This window comes from Sciurus vulgaris (assembly GCF_902686455.1).
Source record: "Sciurus vulgaris genome assembly, chromosome: 18".
NCBI lineage: Eukaryota > Metazoa > Chordata > Mammalia > Rodentia > Sciuridae > Sciurus > Sciurus vulgaris.
The window spans coordinates 32,551,245-32,564,903 of NC_136479.1; the positions used below are offsets into that span (position 1 = coordinate 32,551,245).

The 13,659-nt window shown below is 51.3% G+C and overlaps 3 protein-coding genes across 6 annotated transcripts; 2 read left to right on the forward strand and 1 right to left on the reverse strand.

Moving 5' to 3' along the window:
* Positions 1–2: 2 nt before the first annotated feature.
* On the reverse strand, positions 3–6,386 carry TAF6 (TATA-box binding protein associated factor 6). 2 transcript variants are annotated; one of them, XM_079121316.1, is made up of 15 exons: positions 6,248–6,385; positions 4,520–4,735; positions 4,331–4,417; positions 4,030–4,183; positions 3,777–3,833; positions 3,567–3,686; positions 3,226–3,371; positions 3,041–3,118; positions 2,835–2,936; positions 2,553–2,735; positions 2,195–2,269; positions 1,938–2,063; positions 1,244–1,417; positions 811–1,008; positions 17–553 (listed from the first exon to the last, which is right to left on the reverse strand). In XM_079121316.1, the coding sequence occupies exons 2-15, from the start codon at positions 4,673–4,675 to the stop codon at positions 173–175; spliced, it is 2,037 nt and encodes a 678-aa protein (XP_078977442.1). In that variant the 5' UTR covers positions 4,676–4,735; positions 6,248–6,385; the 3' UTR covers positions 17–172. The 2 variants fall into 2 exon arrangements, with proteins under 2 accessions (XP_078977441.1, XP_078977442.1); XM_079121315.1 differs by having other exon boundaries at positions 3–1,008; positions 6,248–6,386.
* A 187-nt stretch (positions 6,387–6,573) lies between these two features.
* CNPY4 (canopy FGF signaling regulator 4) lies at positions 6,574–11,120 on the forward strand. The gene is made up of 6 exons (XM_079120694.1): positions 6,574–6,799; positions 9,048–9,174; positions 9,273–9,369; positions 9,604–9,726; positions 10,213–10,330; positions 10,424–11,120. The coding sequence occupies exons 1-6, from the start codon at positions 6,685–6,687 to the stop codon at positions 10,561–10,563; spliced, it is 720 nt and encodes a 239-aa protein (XP_078976820.1). The 5' UTR covers positions 6,574–6,684; the 3' UTR covers positions 10,564–11,120.
* A 240-nt stretch (positions 11,121–11,360) lies between these two features.
* MBLAC1 (metallo-beta-lactamase domain containing 1) lies at positions 11,361–13,585 on the forward strand (the record flags this gene model as incomplete). 3 transcript variants are annotated; one of them, XM_079120693.1, is made up of 2 exons in its annotated part: positions 11,361–11,478; positions 11,767–13,585. In XM_079120693.1, one exon carries the CDS (start codon positions 11,784–11,786, stop codon positions 12,597–12,599), a length of 816 nt encoding a protein of 271 aa, XP_078976819.1. In that variant the 3' UTR covers positions 12,600–13,585. The 3 variants fall into 3 exon arrangements, with proteins under 3 accessions (XP_078976819.1, XP_078976817.1, XP_078976818.1); XM_079120691.1 differs by lacking the exon at positions 11,361–11,478 and adding an exon at positions 11,642–11,690 and having other exon boundaries at positions 11,746–13,585; XM_079120692.1 differs by lacking the exon at positions 11,361–11,478 and adding an exon at positions 11,642–11,690.
* Between the last annotated feature and the right edge of the window lie 74 nt (positions 13,586–13,659).

The following is a 13,659-nucleotide window of genomic DNA, read 5'->3' on the forward strand; positions in this document are numbered from 1 at the left end:
CAAGAAGGCTCAGAACTTACAAATCAAACTTTTATTCTGAGGAACTGACTGTACAGTATCTAAAAAGAAAGTCATGTGGGAGAAGCAGCCTACTACTTCTTCCAACCGGCATGCGTGTGTGCATGTGTAGGAATCCGCGGAGGAGGCAGCCAACAGATGGACGATGACATTGTCAGGGAACAGGCTGAGGGGAGCCTGATCCAGGGGGCTGGGAGCCATTAGCCTTTGGAGTCCCTGGAGCTGGTGGGGGGCTGTCCCCAGTTTCCTGTTTCCCTCCACAGAGGGCACTGCCCCCGAGTGGGGAGGGGGAAGATGATGAGGGAGGAACTGGAGAGGGATGGGATGGGGGGCCTCCTTTGCCCTCCCCTGCTGGGGGGAGTGAGACAACAATGTATTTCTGGACGCTGCCAGGGCCGGTGGGGGCGGTGCTAGGAGGTGTGGTGGTAGCAGTGGAGACCAGCTTGACAATGGGCTGCACACTGGGGACTGTGGTGGTGACTGGAGAGGTAGTGGTAGAGCCTGAGCCAGGGGCTGAGGTGCTGAGGGACAGGACCTGGGGGAGAAAAGAAGGCAGTGCCAGTCACCTTGCACCCTCCCCCTTCCGCAAAGGCCTGAGGCCCAAGCTTCCCTGTGAACAGTTTCCATCCTCAGGAACCTACAGACTGCTGCCAGCTTGAGCCCTGCAAGACCCTGGCAAGTAGCCCTTCCATGGGCACAGAGGGGACTGAGCTCCACTCTGGGGGCTCCCCAAGGGGCTCTGAGGGGACCCAGACTCCTCATGATGCTCCTCACATCCCTGTCCCCACATACCTGCTGGGTGGATGAGGCACTGGAGGATGAGGACATTACAATAAACTTGGTTGGAGGAGGAGAAGGCTGAGGTGGGGCAGCAGCTCGAGCAGACACCAGTGTCTGGACGGGCAGTGCGATGGAGCCAGGGACCTTCAGTAAGCCAGGGGTCCGAGGGCCAGGCTGAGGGGCCTGTGAGAGGGTCAGCGTGGGTCGGGGCTGCAGGGAGGAGAGGCAAGAAGACAATGTCAACATCCAAGGAGAAGAATGGCCTGAGGTAGACCTGGGGTGCTCTTGATTTTTGTCAGTAGTTCTCACAGGGGTTGGGGCATCTTCCACTAAGGGGGCCCAGACTTCCTGAGACTCTACCGACTCAGCCTGCATGTGCATATGTCTGTGAATCCCATCCCCAGATCCTTAACTTCCTCTCACCCTCCTCCCGTTAGCAACTGACCTGTGTGATGGTCAGTGTGGTTCTGTTGACCTGCTGTGCCTGCAGAGCAGCCTGGGCCCGGGCCTTGACCACATGGGAGCAGAGGAGGGGCCCAAGGGATCCAAATTCTGCCCGATAGGCATCCTGATTGTCAGGTGGCGGGTGCAGCTTAGCCAGTACAGGGGCACAGTGTTTCTGCAGAGAGAATGCAAAGAGGGATGGCTAGTACTCTCAGAAGAACAAGGAGGAAGGGGCGAGAAGGATCTCCCATCCATTTCAGGGTGTCCCTATTGGAGGCCAAACTGTAGGGAATCTGGGCCATCTGTAAGGAATGCTGTGGTCCTCCCTCATAAGGAAACAGCACCAACTGGAATGAATGAAGGACTTGCTGTGTATATATGCATCTAAGAGGTGCTTGATCCATAGGGTGTGCGTTTGCCTCATAGATGGGTCCTACAGTAATACAAAAGCTTGGGGGTGGGAGTGTCAGTACAGACCAGGAAAAGCCACAGGCTGAGTTAAGAGCCCTTAAATCTGTGCCTTTCCATCTCCAAAATAGCATTAGACTCTGAAGTGCTCTATTAACATAAATACATGGCAAAGATGAGATTAAGCAAATAAAATGTACTGGATGCTTCCTTCCTAAGCCCCCTGTTTGGGGGATGGGGGGATTAGTGGGAAGAAGTGGAGAAGGGCAGGGCAGGGTTCTAGTCACCAGGAGAAGGCTCTGCACGTGGTCAGCGCCGATGCGGTCAATGTTGCTCAGCACAGGGCCGTCCAGCACGCTGCGGATTCGCTCCCCTTCCTGCTGCAGCCTTGGCAGGATCAGAGTCTTAATCACCTGTTGAAAAGGAAAGGGAGAAGCCAGGGCCACGGGGTCACCAGAGGTCCCAGGTGTAGAGGGGTGTTGCCCTCTATGACCTCCAGACTGCTTCCCTTCCCCTATTTCTTCCCCTGGGGCGAGGGGCTAACATCATGTCCCAGCTCTGCCAGGCCTGCAATGGAGCCATAACGAGTTGTCCAGGGAGTCTTCTCATCCACCCAGCTCTGTGGAAAAGGAAAATAAACCCAGATGAAGGAGTCTGAAAAGACTGCTAAGGATTCAAATCTTCCATCATAAATATACTTTCCTTATAAATCATTTAAGATGTTGCAGATGAGGTTCAGTCCCTCAGACCCAACCCCCCACCAATTCCTGACCCTCTGTCCCTGTCCCAGGTGTCATTTTCCCTAGCCAAAACCACCCCATTGGTTTGGCTGAAGCTCTCATTGTCCTGGTGACAACCCTGGGGTATTGACATGAAATAGTTGACATTTTCTTGAGGCTTACCTTGGTGAAGGTCTTAGTAATCCGGGACTGAATATTGTTAGTGGTTGTGCTGAAATGCTTGCATATCTGGGCCACCAGGCGGGCAGCAAAGTCCCGGAGTGCCCAGTGATTGTCCACATCAGGTCGCAGGCACAACTGTCTGCTCACGATGCAGGTCATCACGGCTGGAATAAGTTCATGCACCTAAGGGAGAAGTGGCAGGTCAGCTGGTTCTGACAGTTTCCATAAGTGGTAACAGACACCTAACCTTGGGAAGATTAGGGTGGGCAGGGGACAACTCACATATTTTTCTAGGTAGAGTGTAGGGTTGTCCATCAGCGCCTTCACCATGCGCATCAAGTAGATGAGCAGGGCCAGGTTGTTCTGAACCACATTCACACGGACCTATGAGAGGGAGGGTGGGTGGCAGAGAGACCCCTCAGGTGAGCTTCCCCTGCTGTCTTTGACCCCTGAGCCTCATCCCTGGCTGGCCTTCCCAGTCCTCTCACCCCCTCAGAGATGAAGGTACTGAACCGTGGCAGCATCTGATAGAGCCCTGGGTCCGTGGCAATGCTCTGCAGAGCTTCCTGTGGGAGGAGGGAAGCGAATGGGGTGGGGGCAGATCTCTTGAGGAAGAATCTGCAAGGGCTCCAAGAGGAGTCTCAGGGTGCAGGCAGGTGGGTGGGGCCCTCACCGCTCTCTTGGCCTCACACGACCCCACGCAGGCCTCAGTGATCTCCTTGTAGTACAGCTGCTGCTCCACAGACAGCTCATGGATGCTGCGGGGCTTCAAGCGCAGAGGGGCCCCCTCCAGCAAGGGAGGTGCCTTCTTCTCTTTCCCTGTGTGAATTGGGAAAACAGGTTTGGGGAAAAAAGAGGACTCAGTACCCTCTACATCCCCCTACCCAGGACACCTGGCTGCTTCTAGGCTTCTTAGTCCTTTCTGAGACTTACTGGCCCTGACCTCACCCAATTCACAAATGACCATGTGGCTTTGGGATAAGAGCCAGGAGAGGCCTGGCCTAGAATACTGACCTTTGCCATCAGCTGGGGCAGCCCCTTGACCTTTGCCTTTCAGTGGTCCATCTTCCTCCTGGCCTGGTTTTGCTGACTTCAGGGGTTCTGTGGCTTCGGCCTTCTGCTGCTCTTTGGGAGCTGGTGGGAAAGCAGCCACAGCAGGAGTGATGAGGTGGTTTGAAGGGAGGCAGAGGAGAGAGAGGAGCGAGTTCTGGGTGTGGAGGTTACCTGGAGGTGGATTCTCTGGTATAGCTGGCTGGCAGCCTTCAATACTCAGCCAATGAGCTGTGAGGGAGGAAGTTGTCAAGTTGAATTGTTGGACATGGAAACTGGGAGGTCCCTCTAAGGCAGGTGTGTTTGCCTTCCTGCTGTTCACCAGGGATCTCACACTGAGGGTTTCTTCACTTGTGAGGTTCCTCACACCATACATCTCGCTCCTCCTTTCCCTCCTCCCTGCCACCCTGCTCTCCCTTCCCCCAACCTTTCAGGCAGACATCCAGGGGCACCCGAGGCAGAGGGGTATTGATGATGTCACTCAGATCAACCTCCTTCTCCTCGTAGAAGTAAAGCTCCCGACCCCCACCAGAGGCAAACCGGAAAGGAATAAATTCCTGAGCATGGAAGCCATAGAGTGGCTGTATCAAGAAAGAGAAAGAGACATTGTTGTAAGAAGAATCCAGGGAAGGCCTGGCTGAAGACAAATGCAGCATCTGAAGAGATGGTGTCTCACCACCCTGCTCCCATCCCGGTCCTCTGGCCCCCTTCCTGTCTCTCACAAGCACCTCAACATTCTTTAGCTTCAACGCGTAGTCAATATCACTGGTGGTGAGCTTCTGACGCTTCCCCATGTGCATGAACTTCAAGGCATCCTGAGGGATAGAGAAACAGACATCGGTTTAAGACCCTGAGGAAAAAGGGGGCCGGGCAACACCCTTGACACAAAGCAGAGCTGGGCAAATGGGCCAGCTTACCTGTGCAATCTCCTTGATACGGTAGCTGACCTCATCCGTTAGTAGCTGGCAGGTCTCCTCCTGAATCTGAGCAATGCCCATGGATTCAGCCACAACCTTCATCGACTCTGAAGGCAGCACAGTATTGCTGAGCTTCAGCTTCTTCTCCTCAGCCATGCTGGAGCACCTCCTTCCCACCCCGGAAGGATGTAGCCCCAGGGTGGAGAGATGGAGACCCTGGCAGAGGCCTGGAACAGGTAGAAGAGATCAAAAGAAATACGACTCAAAATCCCTGCTAAAACTGAATTCCTGATCTCCCCTGTCACCTGATCCAGCCTTAGCTTTCCTCATTCTCCTTTACCTGCCATCCATTCAGCAACTCATTCTTTATCTGTGCCCTCATATCAAATCTGCCAGATAATCCAACCCAATTTCTTAACTCCCACTCTTTGACTCAAGTCACCATTGTCTATCTCCTGCAGAACTCCAGCATCCTCTGGATGAGATCTTCCTGCTTCTACCTTAAGTCTCCCTACATCTATTCCTTATAAGAAGTCAAAGTGATTTTGTTAAAATAGCAGGTTATCATTTTTCTGCTAATGGTTCCCCATTCATCATAACATCCTTACACAGGCCTATAAGGTTCCTTGAGATTTATCTTCTTCCCATTACCTCTGATCCCCAATCCTTCCTTTTTCTACTTTGATCCAGTCACGTCAGCCTCCCTCCGTGTGGTTCTTTAAACCTGCCCAAAATGACCATGCTGTGTAGCTTTTTCTCTGTTCTTTCCAGATGTTGTTTGCCTGTCTGTCCTGAATGCTATTTTAATTCTGCATCCTGCCTTCATTGTTTATGGTTTTCATTTCCATAAGATTTAACATCTCTGAATACATTGTATCATTAGAGGATACAATGTTTATCATCTCTATTCCTTCACTCCCATGTGGACAGGAATCTTTGTTATGTTCACTGGTGTATTCCTGGTTCCCAGACAGGTGCCTGAGACACTGTAAATAATACTTGTTAAATAAATGTATGAATTTTAATTGCGATGTAGATGCTCAATAAGTACTATCACAATTATTGAGACCAATAAAAAGACATAGGCTGAAGATTGAAGTTTACACGGTCAAAAGCAAACAGGCATGATTGGATCTGGGCAATAAGAAGATTAACTTCAAACTGCATTCAGAAGTGGGGGAATAGGAAGATGGAGGCTGAGGGAGAACGTGGTTGTTTTAAAATTATCCCAGGTCTCCACTCCGACTTTTAGAAATCTTATCTATAGGGAACAAAATTATTCCACACATACTATGTGCCTGATGCAGGGTATCCAGGGTATACAAAAAGCAGTTGTGTCCCAATTCCCCTGTGAACTCCTACTAATCCTTCAAAACCCTGCGGAACCCACTGTCAGTAAGGGCTCATAAAACACGCTGTAGTCTCAGGAGCGTCTCAGAACAGGGGAGACGGCAGGAGGGCTTCTCAGAGGAGGATTAACTTGAGCTAGATCTGTGCAGTCCTTTCCCCAGCAGAGAACCAGGCAGCACGAAAGGAGACTCAGAGAAACCAACCCATCTCCCCCAACATTCCTCCAATGCATACACACACGGGGTACCCACGGGCACGGACACACCACCAAACGTCCTCTTCCTATTCCCCACACGGGCCCTTCAAGGGGTCTCCTCCCGGATACCCCTCAGACCCGCCCCCGCCAGCCAAATGCCGAGGGCAGTAAAAGCCTCTCACCGCTGCCAAAGCGCCGCTCACCCGGCGCTCGGCGCCATCTTGGCCCCGCCCCCTCCAAGCACCAGGTCCTGGCAGAAACCGAGAGAAAGTCACCGTCACTTCCCCAAGCCAGAATAAACCATTCGGGCCCACAACTGAAATGACATTAAAAAATTGTTACTACGTGTATATGCGAGCGACACACTCTCCCATTCTAAGTTACTTGAATTTATTTTTTCACTATCCGGCAGCCAGGACCTTCAGGAGGCGCCACAAAACAGGCGGGGAAACCCAGCGCACTGAGGCCCCACCCCTTTACGGGCTGGATCTGCGCATGCGCTGGTGATACCAGCCTTGGTTTAAGGTTGCAGCTTACCGCCTCTGAATTTAAAGGGCCCGCCACCTTGCCGAAGTTGGTTTGAAGGCAAACGGTGGTTATTTGTGCACCGCGCATTGTCATGGGACCTGTGCGGTTGGGAATATTGCTTTTCTTTTTGGCAGTGAGTGGTGCTTGGGCTGAGGCGCCGAAAGAGGAGGACGATGACACAGAACGCTTACCCAGCAAATGCGAAGGTATCTAAAGGGAGCAGCCCCTATTAGCATCTCCCTGCCCTCCTCCTTCGTTTAGGCCGGGCCACACGTACGGTGATGGGTGGGTCACGCGTCCTCCATGAATCCCTGAGTGAGGTTCTGGTGGAATTTAGCGGAATTGGAATAAGATCCAGGGAAGGAATGTCTAGGTCCATCCTGAAATTGTGGCACTACATTTTCCATTATTCCCAGCGAGAACCCACTTTTTTCTTGCAGGCGTGGGCCCCAGTGGGTTGTGGAAATTGTAGTTCAGGGATTGTCTGCCTAGGACCGCCCACTCAACCGATCACCTTAAGTGTGTGTGTGTGTGTGTGTTTCCCCCATGTCACCCACCAGACCTAAATCTGGAGAGTCTTCAGGGGCGGGGTGTGAGGCTCATATCTTGTGAACTTCTCTGTCCCCGCCTGGCAGAGACGCTTCCAAATTATAGGTCCCATCCTCCCCCAGAGGGTTTGAGGATGAGTAACTCAGCCCTTGAAGCTCATAACAAAATATGAGGAGGCCAAACAACTATTAAGTTCCCAATGTGAAGCTTTGCAGCCATTATGTACTGTATAGATTTTGCAGCAAGCAGCATCTTCCCTGGATGCATTAGTGTGGGTCCCTGTTGAAAGGGACACTTCAGAGCCATGTCATTGAGTGCCCTGGTTCCCTGGTTTGTTGCCTCATTGACTTGATTTCTTCCCGGATTCTTTTTGTGTACACACACACACACACACACACAAACACGCTGCATTCCCACATCAGTGTCCCTCATGACTTGGTTCTAATCTTTTTCATATTTTTGCTTATGTCCCCACTCCTCCTGCCACCTGTTAGTCTTTCTAAACACAGACAATCTTGGCAGTTCTTGCTTTAACACCTCTGCAAGCCTCCTACTATGAAGAGCATTCAGCCAGAATTTTTTTGGCAGAGCATGTAACTGTTGTAAACCCGACTTTCCCATCCTCATCCCTAAAGTGCCCATGCTTCAGACACTGAACTTCCTTTTACTTGCCACATTTTTATTGGTGCATCCTAAATGTACATAATGTGGGATTTGTTGTTACATATCCATACATGCACCCACTATTTGCCAGTATTTCCATTTCAGACATTGAACTTCCCATGATCAGAGTATGCCTCATCCTTAACACCTCTGTGCCTTTGCTATTTTTCTTTGCCTGAAATGGCCCTCTTTCTGTATATAAGTTCCTATTCATTCTTCAAGGTCCAGTTTAAATATCACCTCCTTTGGAAGCCACCTTCCTTAGTTGTCACCTCCTGCAGTCATAAGCCCTTGAAGGGGGAGTGCCTGTGTATCTCAGGTTCTAGCACAGTGTTGGTACATTTAAAGAAATTTTGTTATTTTTGCCTCTTTAGTTTACTTGTTACTTCTCTATGGTTTTCATGTTTTGTTTTGTTTTAGTACTGGGGATTGAACCTAGGGCCCTCTACCACTGAGCTATGCCCCCATCCCTTTTTATTTTTATTTTGAGAAAGTGTCTTGCTAAGTTTCTTAGGGCCTTGCCAAGTTGCTCAGGCTGGCCTCACACTTGTGATCCTTCTGCCTTAGCCTCCTGAGACATCAAGATCACAGGCATGTACCACCATGTCGAGCTGGGCCACTTTATTTCTTGGGACCTATCATGAGCCAAGTCATGTGCTAGGTGCTGGAAATATAGTACTGGAATAGACATGTTGTTCACTGCTATGAAAATCAAAGATTTGTAGGAAGTCATTAATCTTTGAAATGAATTTTGCATTTCCTAGTGAGATTAAGTCTCTTGGTCTTAACCCTGGTGTAGGGTTCATCATGCCACATTGTCATCATCTGTTTATCTATCCCCAGCTACACTGATAGTGTCCCAGAGACAAAGCTCATGGATCTTATTGATGTACCATTAGTGTGGATACAGAAGGAACACAATAAATAACTTCAGAGTAACAGCAAACACATACTGTGCTATGTGCCAGGTGCTGTTCTAGAGATTTTACACAGGTTTATTTATTTATTTCTCATCACACGCCTATGATGGACATAGTATTATCCCCATTATAAAAGTGAAGAAGCTGAGACACAGCAAGACTGTCACACAGATATTGGGAAGCTGAGTCAGAATTCTAACCTAGTCAGTCTGGCTCCAGAGTCTGCACTTACGTCCTCTGCTGCCTTTGGTCATCTACAGAATGAACTGTGCCAGTGTGTTCACTCTTTTATATCCCCTTGGACATGTCTCTTCACTACCAGTATGTAAGCTGCTAAGCATGGAGCTACAGGAGGAGCTGAGTCGCACTGGCCGATCTCGAGAGGTCCTGGAGCTGGGGCAGGTGCTGGACACAGGCAAGAGGAAGAGACATGTGCCTTACAGTGTTTCGTGAGTCCTTCTTGGTGCTCCTTCACCTTCCAGTCCACCAAGGAGCTCTGGAAGTCCCTGTAGCATCCAGGGCGTCTTTGTTTCCCCTCTTCCCACAGAGAGACAAGGCTGGAAGAGGCCTTGGAGAATTTATGTGAGCGGATCCTGGATTACAGTGTTCATGCTGAGCGCAAGGGATCATTGAGATATGCCAAGGTGAGATCCTTAACTAGGGAAGAACTCTGATTCCCAGAAGTAAAGACCTGTATCCCTTGAGGTCCTCAAGATGTATCTGTCCATTTCCCTCTACCTCCTGAGTGTCCCTTCATGTTCAGGCTTCCTTATCTCACCCTCATGGAACTCATCCCTGAGCCTCTCATGTTGAGCTTTTGTGGTAAAAAGGGGAAGGAGAGGGGATGGTTTTGGGATCCCAAATTCTCCATCTTTCAGGGTCAGAGTCAGACCATGGCAACATTGAAAGGCCTAGTGCAGAAGGGAGTGAAGGTGGATCTGGGGATCCCACTGGAACTGTGGGACGAACCCAGCGTGGAGGTTACATTCCTCAAGAAGCAGGTAGGATAAAATACCATATTGTCCAGGGAGAGGGGAGCTAGGTCCTCGGATTTGATTGTAGGGGATGTGTAACTCTTAGCAGGGAGAAGGGGGCAGAGTGAGGACTTTGCCATCTATTAAAGTGGGCCCAGGAGCATATCAAGTAATATTGGAGGTTAAGAATATCCACTTATTGAGCACTGACTGTGTCCCAGATTCTAGACCACATACTTTCCAGCTACTGCTTCATTTACTTTCACAACCTGAGGTGGCAAGTATGATTACCATTTCCCATTTCACAGAGCTGAGACTCAGTTTACCAACCTACTTAGCAGAATAGGTGCTAGTAAATATTGGTTGGATGAAGAGAGATCATAAATAGATGTAAGCCAAGCTTAACCTCCTGGCTGCCTGCCTCTGCAAGGCCAATCAGGTGGAGCAGGGAGATGGAGTGAAGAGTTGAGAGCCCAGCAGAGCAATATTCTTTCCACCCTTCTGCTTGACCAGTGTGAGACCATGCTGGAAGAGTTTGAAGATGTTGTAGGACAGTGGTACTTCCACCATCAGGAGCAGCCCCTTCAGCAATTTCTCTGTGAAGGTCATGTGCTCCCAGCTGCTGAAACAGGTAAGTGTGGGAGTTGGGCTCCTCTCCTGCCAGGCAACAGCCTCCCTATTCCCATAAACAATATCTAAATTGTTTTTTCTTAACCCCACCTAGCATGTCTACAGGAAACTTGGACTGGAAAGGAGAAGATCACAGATGGGCAAGAGAAAGCAGGAGAGGAGGAGGAGGAAGCAGAGGAGGAGGAAATGATCAAGACACCAGGCCATACCAAGCATGACCCAGAGGATCTCTGACCCTTACCTTTGAGCCCCCGTGAGGGGTCATGGAGAAGAACCCTCTGAAGTCTGAGCTTTCCGTGCCCCACAGCTTGAAGGGTGTGTGTTTGTGTATGAGCGACCCCACCCCAAGGCTTCTAAGTGTTCTTTCCCAAATGATCTCAGGGAGGATCTTGGGGATGCAGGATGACATGACCATGGGGAAAAAGGGGGCAGTGGCAGGAGGAAGTCCTTCCTCCACATATGAGCCATCTGCCTGCCATCCAGCCCCTCGGAGGTGTGTGTGGTGACAGCGTTCAGCTTTGCCCTTTAAATGCCAGTCGGTGATGGCATGGAGCTGTGGGCCTTGAGAAAGTCACTTTGCCCCTCAAGAGGTCTGTTTTTGGACCCTTAGAAGAGGGTCTATGACCTCATCCAGGAGGCTACCTGCCAGCAAGCCATGAACTAGACTGACAGTAGGTGGTGGTGAGGCAATGCTGTTAGTTGGGGGTAATTACTTGATCTACTCCGTATTAATTTCACAGGTGCCAAATTTTCTATATCGCAATTAAACTTTTTTCTTTGTTTTACTATGAGTTGGGCCCAGTTTCAAAAAGCTGTGCACACGTTATAGCTTGTTGATGAGGCAGCCTCCCGACAATGGGGTCGCTGGCTTCCGTCCGATTAGCAGCTAATGGTGCTTGGTAAACCTGCTGCCCAAGGAGGCTGACTGGGGTCGCAGAATAGAGAACAGTACGGAAGCGAGGGCAGAACAGCCTCTGCAGGCTCAGATTGCCAGAACTAAAAGTTGCACGTATGTGGCACCAATTCGGCCGCCATACTTGGGCTTACGGAGGCTCGCAGAGGACAAAATTCCTCGCGTTTTCCGATTGCTGTGCTTCGTCTAGAAGGACCTAAGCAAGGCAATACGATTAGGTTCAAGGTAGAGAACAGGTAGGGTTAGAGGCAAGGGTAAAAGGATATCCTCTGACGGGTGACGGATGACGGGTGAGGACCTACCTAGAGACTATTGGCGCGGGATCCGAAGACAAGGGAGGGCGGGACCGCGTAGAAAGGAAGGCCGGGCGATACCATCCTCGGCAGGGGGTGGAGGGCGATGCCACCTGAAGAGCCGGTGGGGGGTGGTGTCAGAGGGCTGAAACTTGGTAGGTACCGCTTGGCTAGTGGCCGGCCTGGGAACCTGGAGGCATTGGCCCACAGCCCCGTTTCCTTTCTCGCCAGCCCGTGGTTCCCCTGCCATGAGCAACCTAGTGAGGACCGAGCCTCTGCGCGGGGCGCCCCCTCTGCTGGTGCCTGGCGACCTCTACTCGGTGGTGGTTCTGCTGCGGGGCTACGCGGAGCCGGAGGAGGTGGGCGACGCCGTACGCGCGGACGGCTCAGTGACCCTCGTGCTGCCTCAGGCCTGGGGCCAGGCCTCTGGTCACCGAGAGTCCCCGGCCGCGGCCGGCGGCGCGGAGACCGCCCTGGAGGAGGCGGCCCGTGGCCCCATCCTCGTGGATACTGGGGGCCCCTGGGCTCGCGAGGCGCTGTTGGGCGCCCTGGCCGGGCAGGGCGTGGGCCCGGGAGACGTGACTTTGGTGGTGGGGACCCACGGGCACTCGGATCATATCGGGAACCTGGGGCTGTTTCCGGGGGCTGCTTTGCTGGTCTCGCACGACTTCTGCCTGCCGAGGGGCCGCTACCTGCCTCACGGACTGAATGAGAAGCGGCCCCTGCGCCTAGGACCCGGGCTCGAGGTGTGGGCCACGCCGGGCCACGGGGGCCAGCGGGACGTGAGCGTAGTGGTGACAGGCACGGCCCTGGGCACCGTGGTGGTGGCCGGAGATGTGTTTGAGCGTGATGGGGATGAGGACTCGTGGCAGGCGCTGAGTGAAGACCCAGTGGCCCAGGAGCGGAGTCGAAAGAGGGTCCTGGGCACCGCCGACGTGGTGGTGCCTGGTCACGGAGCCCCCTTTCGGGTGGTCAGGGAAACCTCTCAACCAGAAACAAAGAGTTGCGGAAACAGCAGTCAGGAACCCGAGGGCGGAGAGGAGGAGCCTGCACTTCACAGATGAGAACCAGAGGATCTGATCAGCCAGAATCAGAGCAGGCAAGGCCGGTCACTTCCAGTCTTCCAGGAGACAGATTTTCCAGTCAGGGCAGAGTGCCACCGCTGATATCACTGTCTCTGCAACCAAACTGGGATCAAGGACTGGCTCAGCCCGGTGTGTGAATCCTGGGCAGGATTCAGAAAAATGGAAGAATGTTCTTGTGAGGGTCCTCCAAAATAAAAATAGAAACTCCCCGAATGTAAAATGAAACATTAATGATAACCATGCAACAAGGGGACACTTTGACCAATTGCATGTTTCTCATAGGGTTCAGATTGTTGAGAGAAGGTGCAGGGCACAGAGGTGATCTCCTCAGACACTTGACTTTAATTCATTAACTTATTCATTCATTCAAGGGATGTTTATTTAACATCGCAACATCAAACACTGCCTGTAAGTCACAGGATACAACAGTGAGCAAGCTAGACATCCTCTGTCCTTCATGGAAACCACATTTTATTGAGGAGACAACCACAATAGTAGTAGCAACCCAATAATTATAAGTTGTAGTTAGCGATGTGGAAAAAAAGATGAGGAAGAAGTAGCAGGGTTAAGAGATGGGGCCACTTAAGTTTTGGGTGGTGAGGAAAAATCTCTGTGAGAAGATTTTGATCTGAGAATTGAATGAAAAGAAAGCTGCCTATATGAGGATCTAGGGGAAGGCGATTCCAAGCACAGGAACAGCAGGTGTAAGCCCCGAGGCAGGACAGCTTAACCTGCTTAACCTGACCCTGGGGTCAGACTGCAAAGGGCCAGGGATGGATGTCAAGAAATGAGGGGGCAGCGTTAGGTGGAGCATCATGCAGGGCCTTGGTGATCTTTGTAAGGGGCTTGGGTTTATACTAAGTAAAATGGAGATCATTGGCTTTTGAGCAGGCTATAACAATGTGGTCTCATTAAGAAAAAAAAAAAAAAAATCACTTGCCATGTGTGGTGGAACACACCTGTAATCCCAGCATCTCAGAAGGCCAAGGCAGAAGGTTGGCAAGGTCAAGGCCAGCCTCAGCAACTTGGTGAGGCCCAA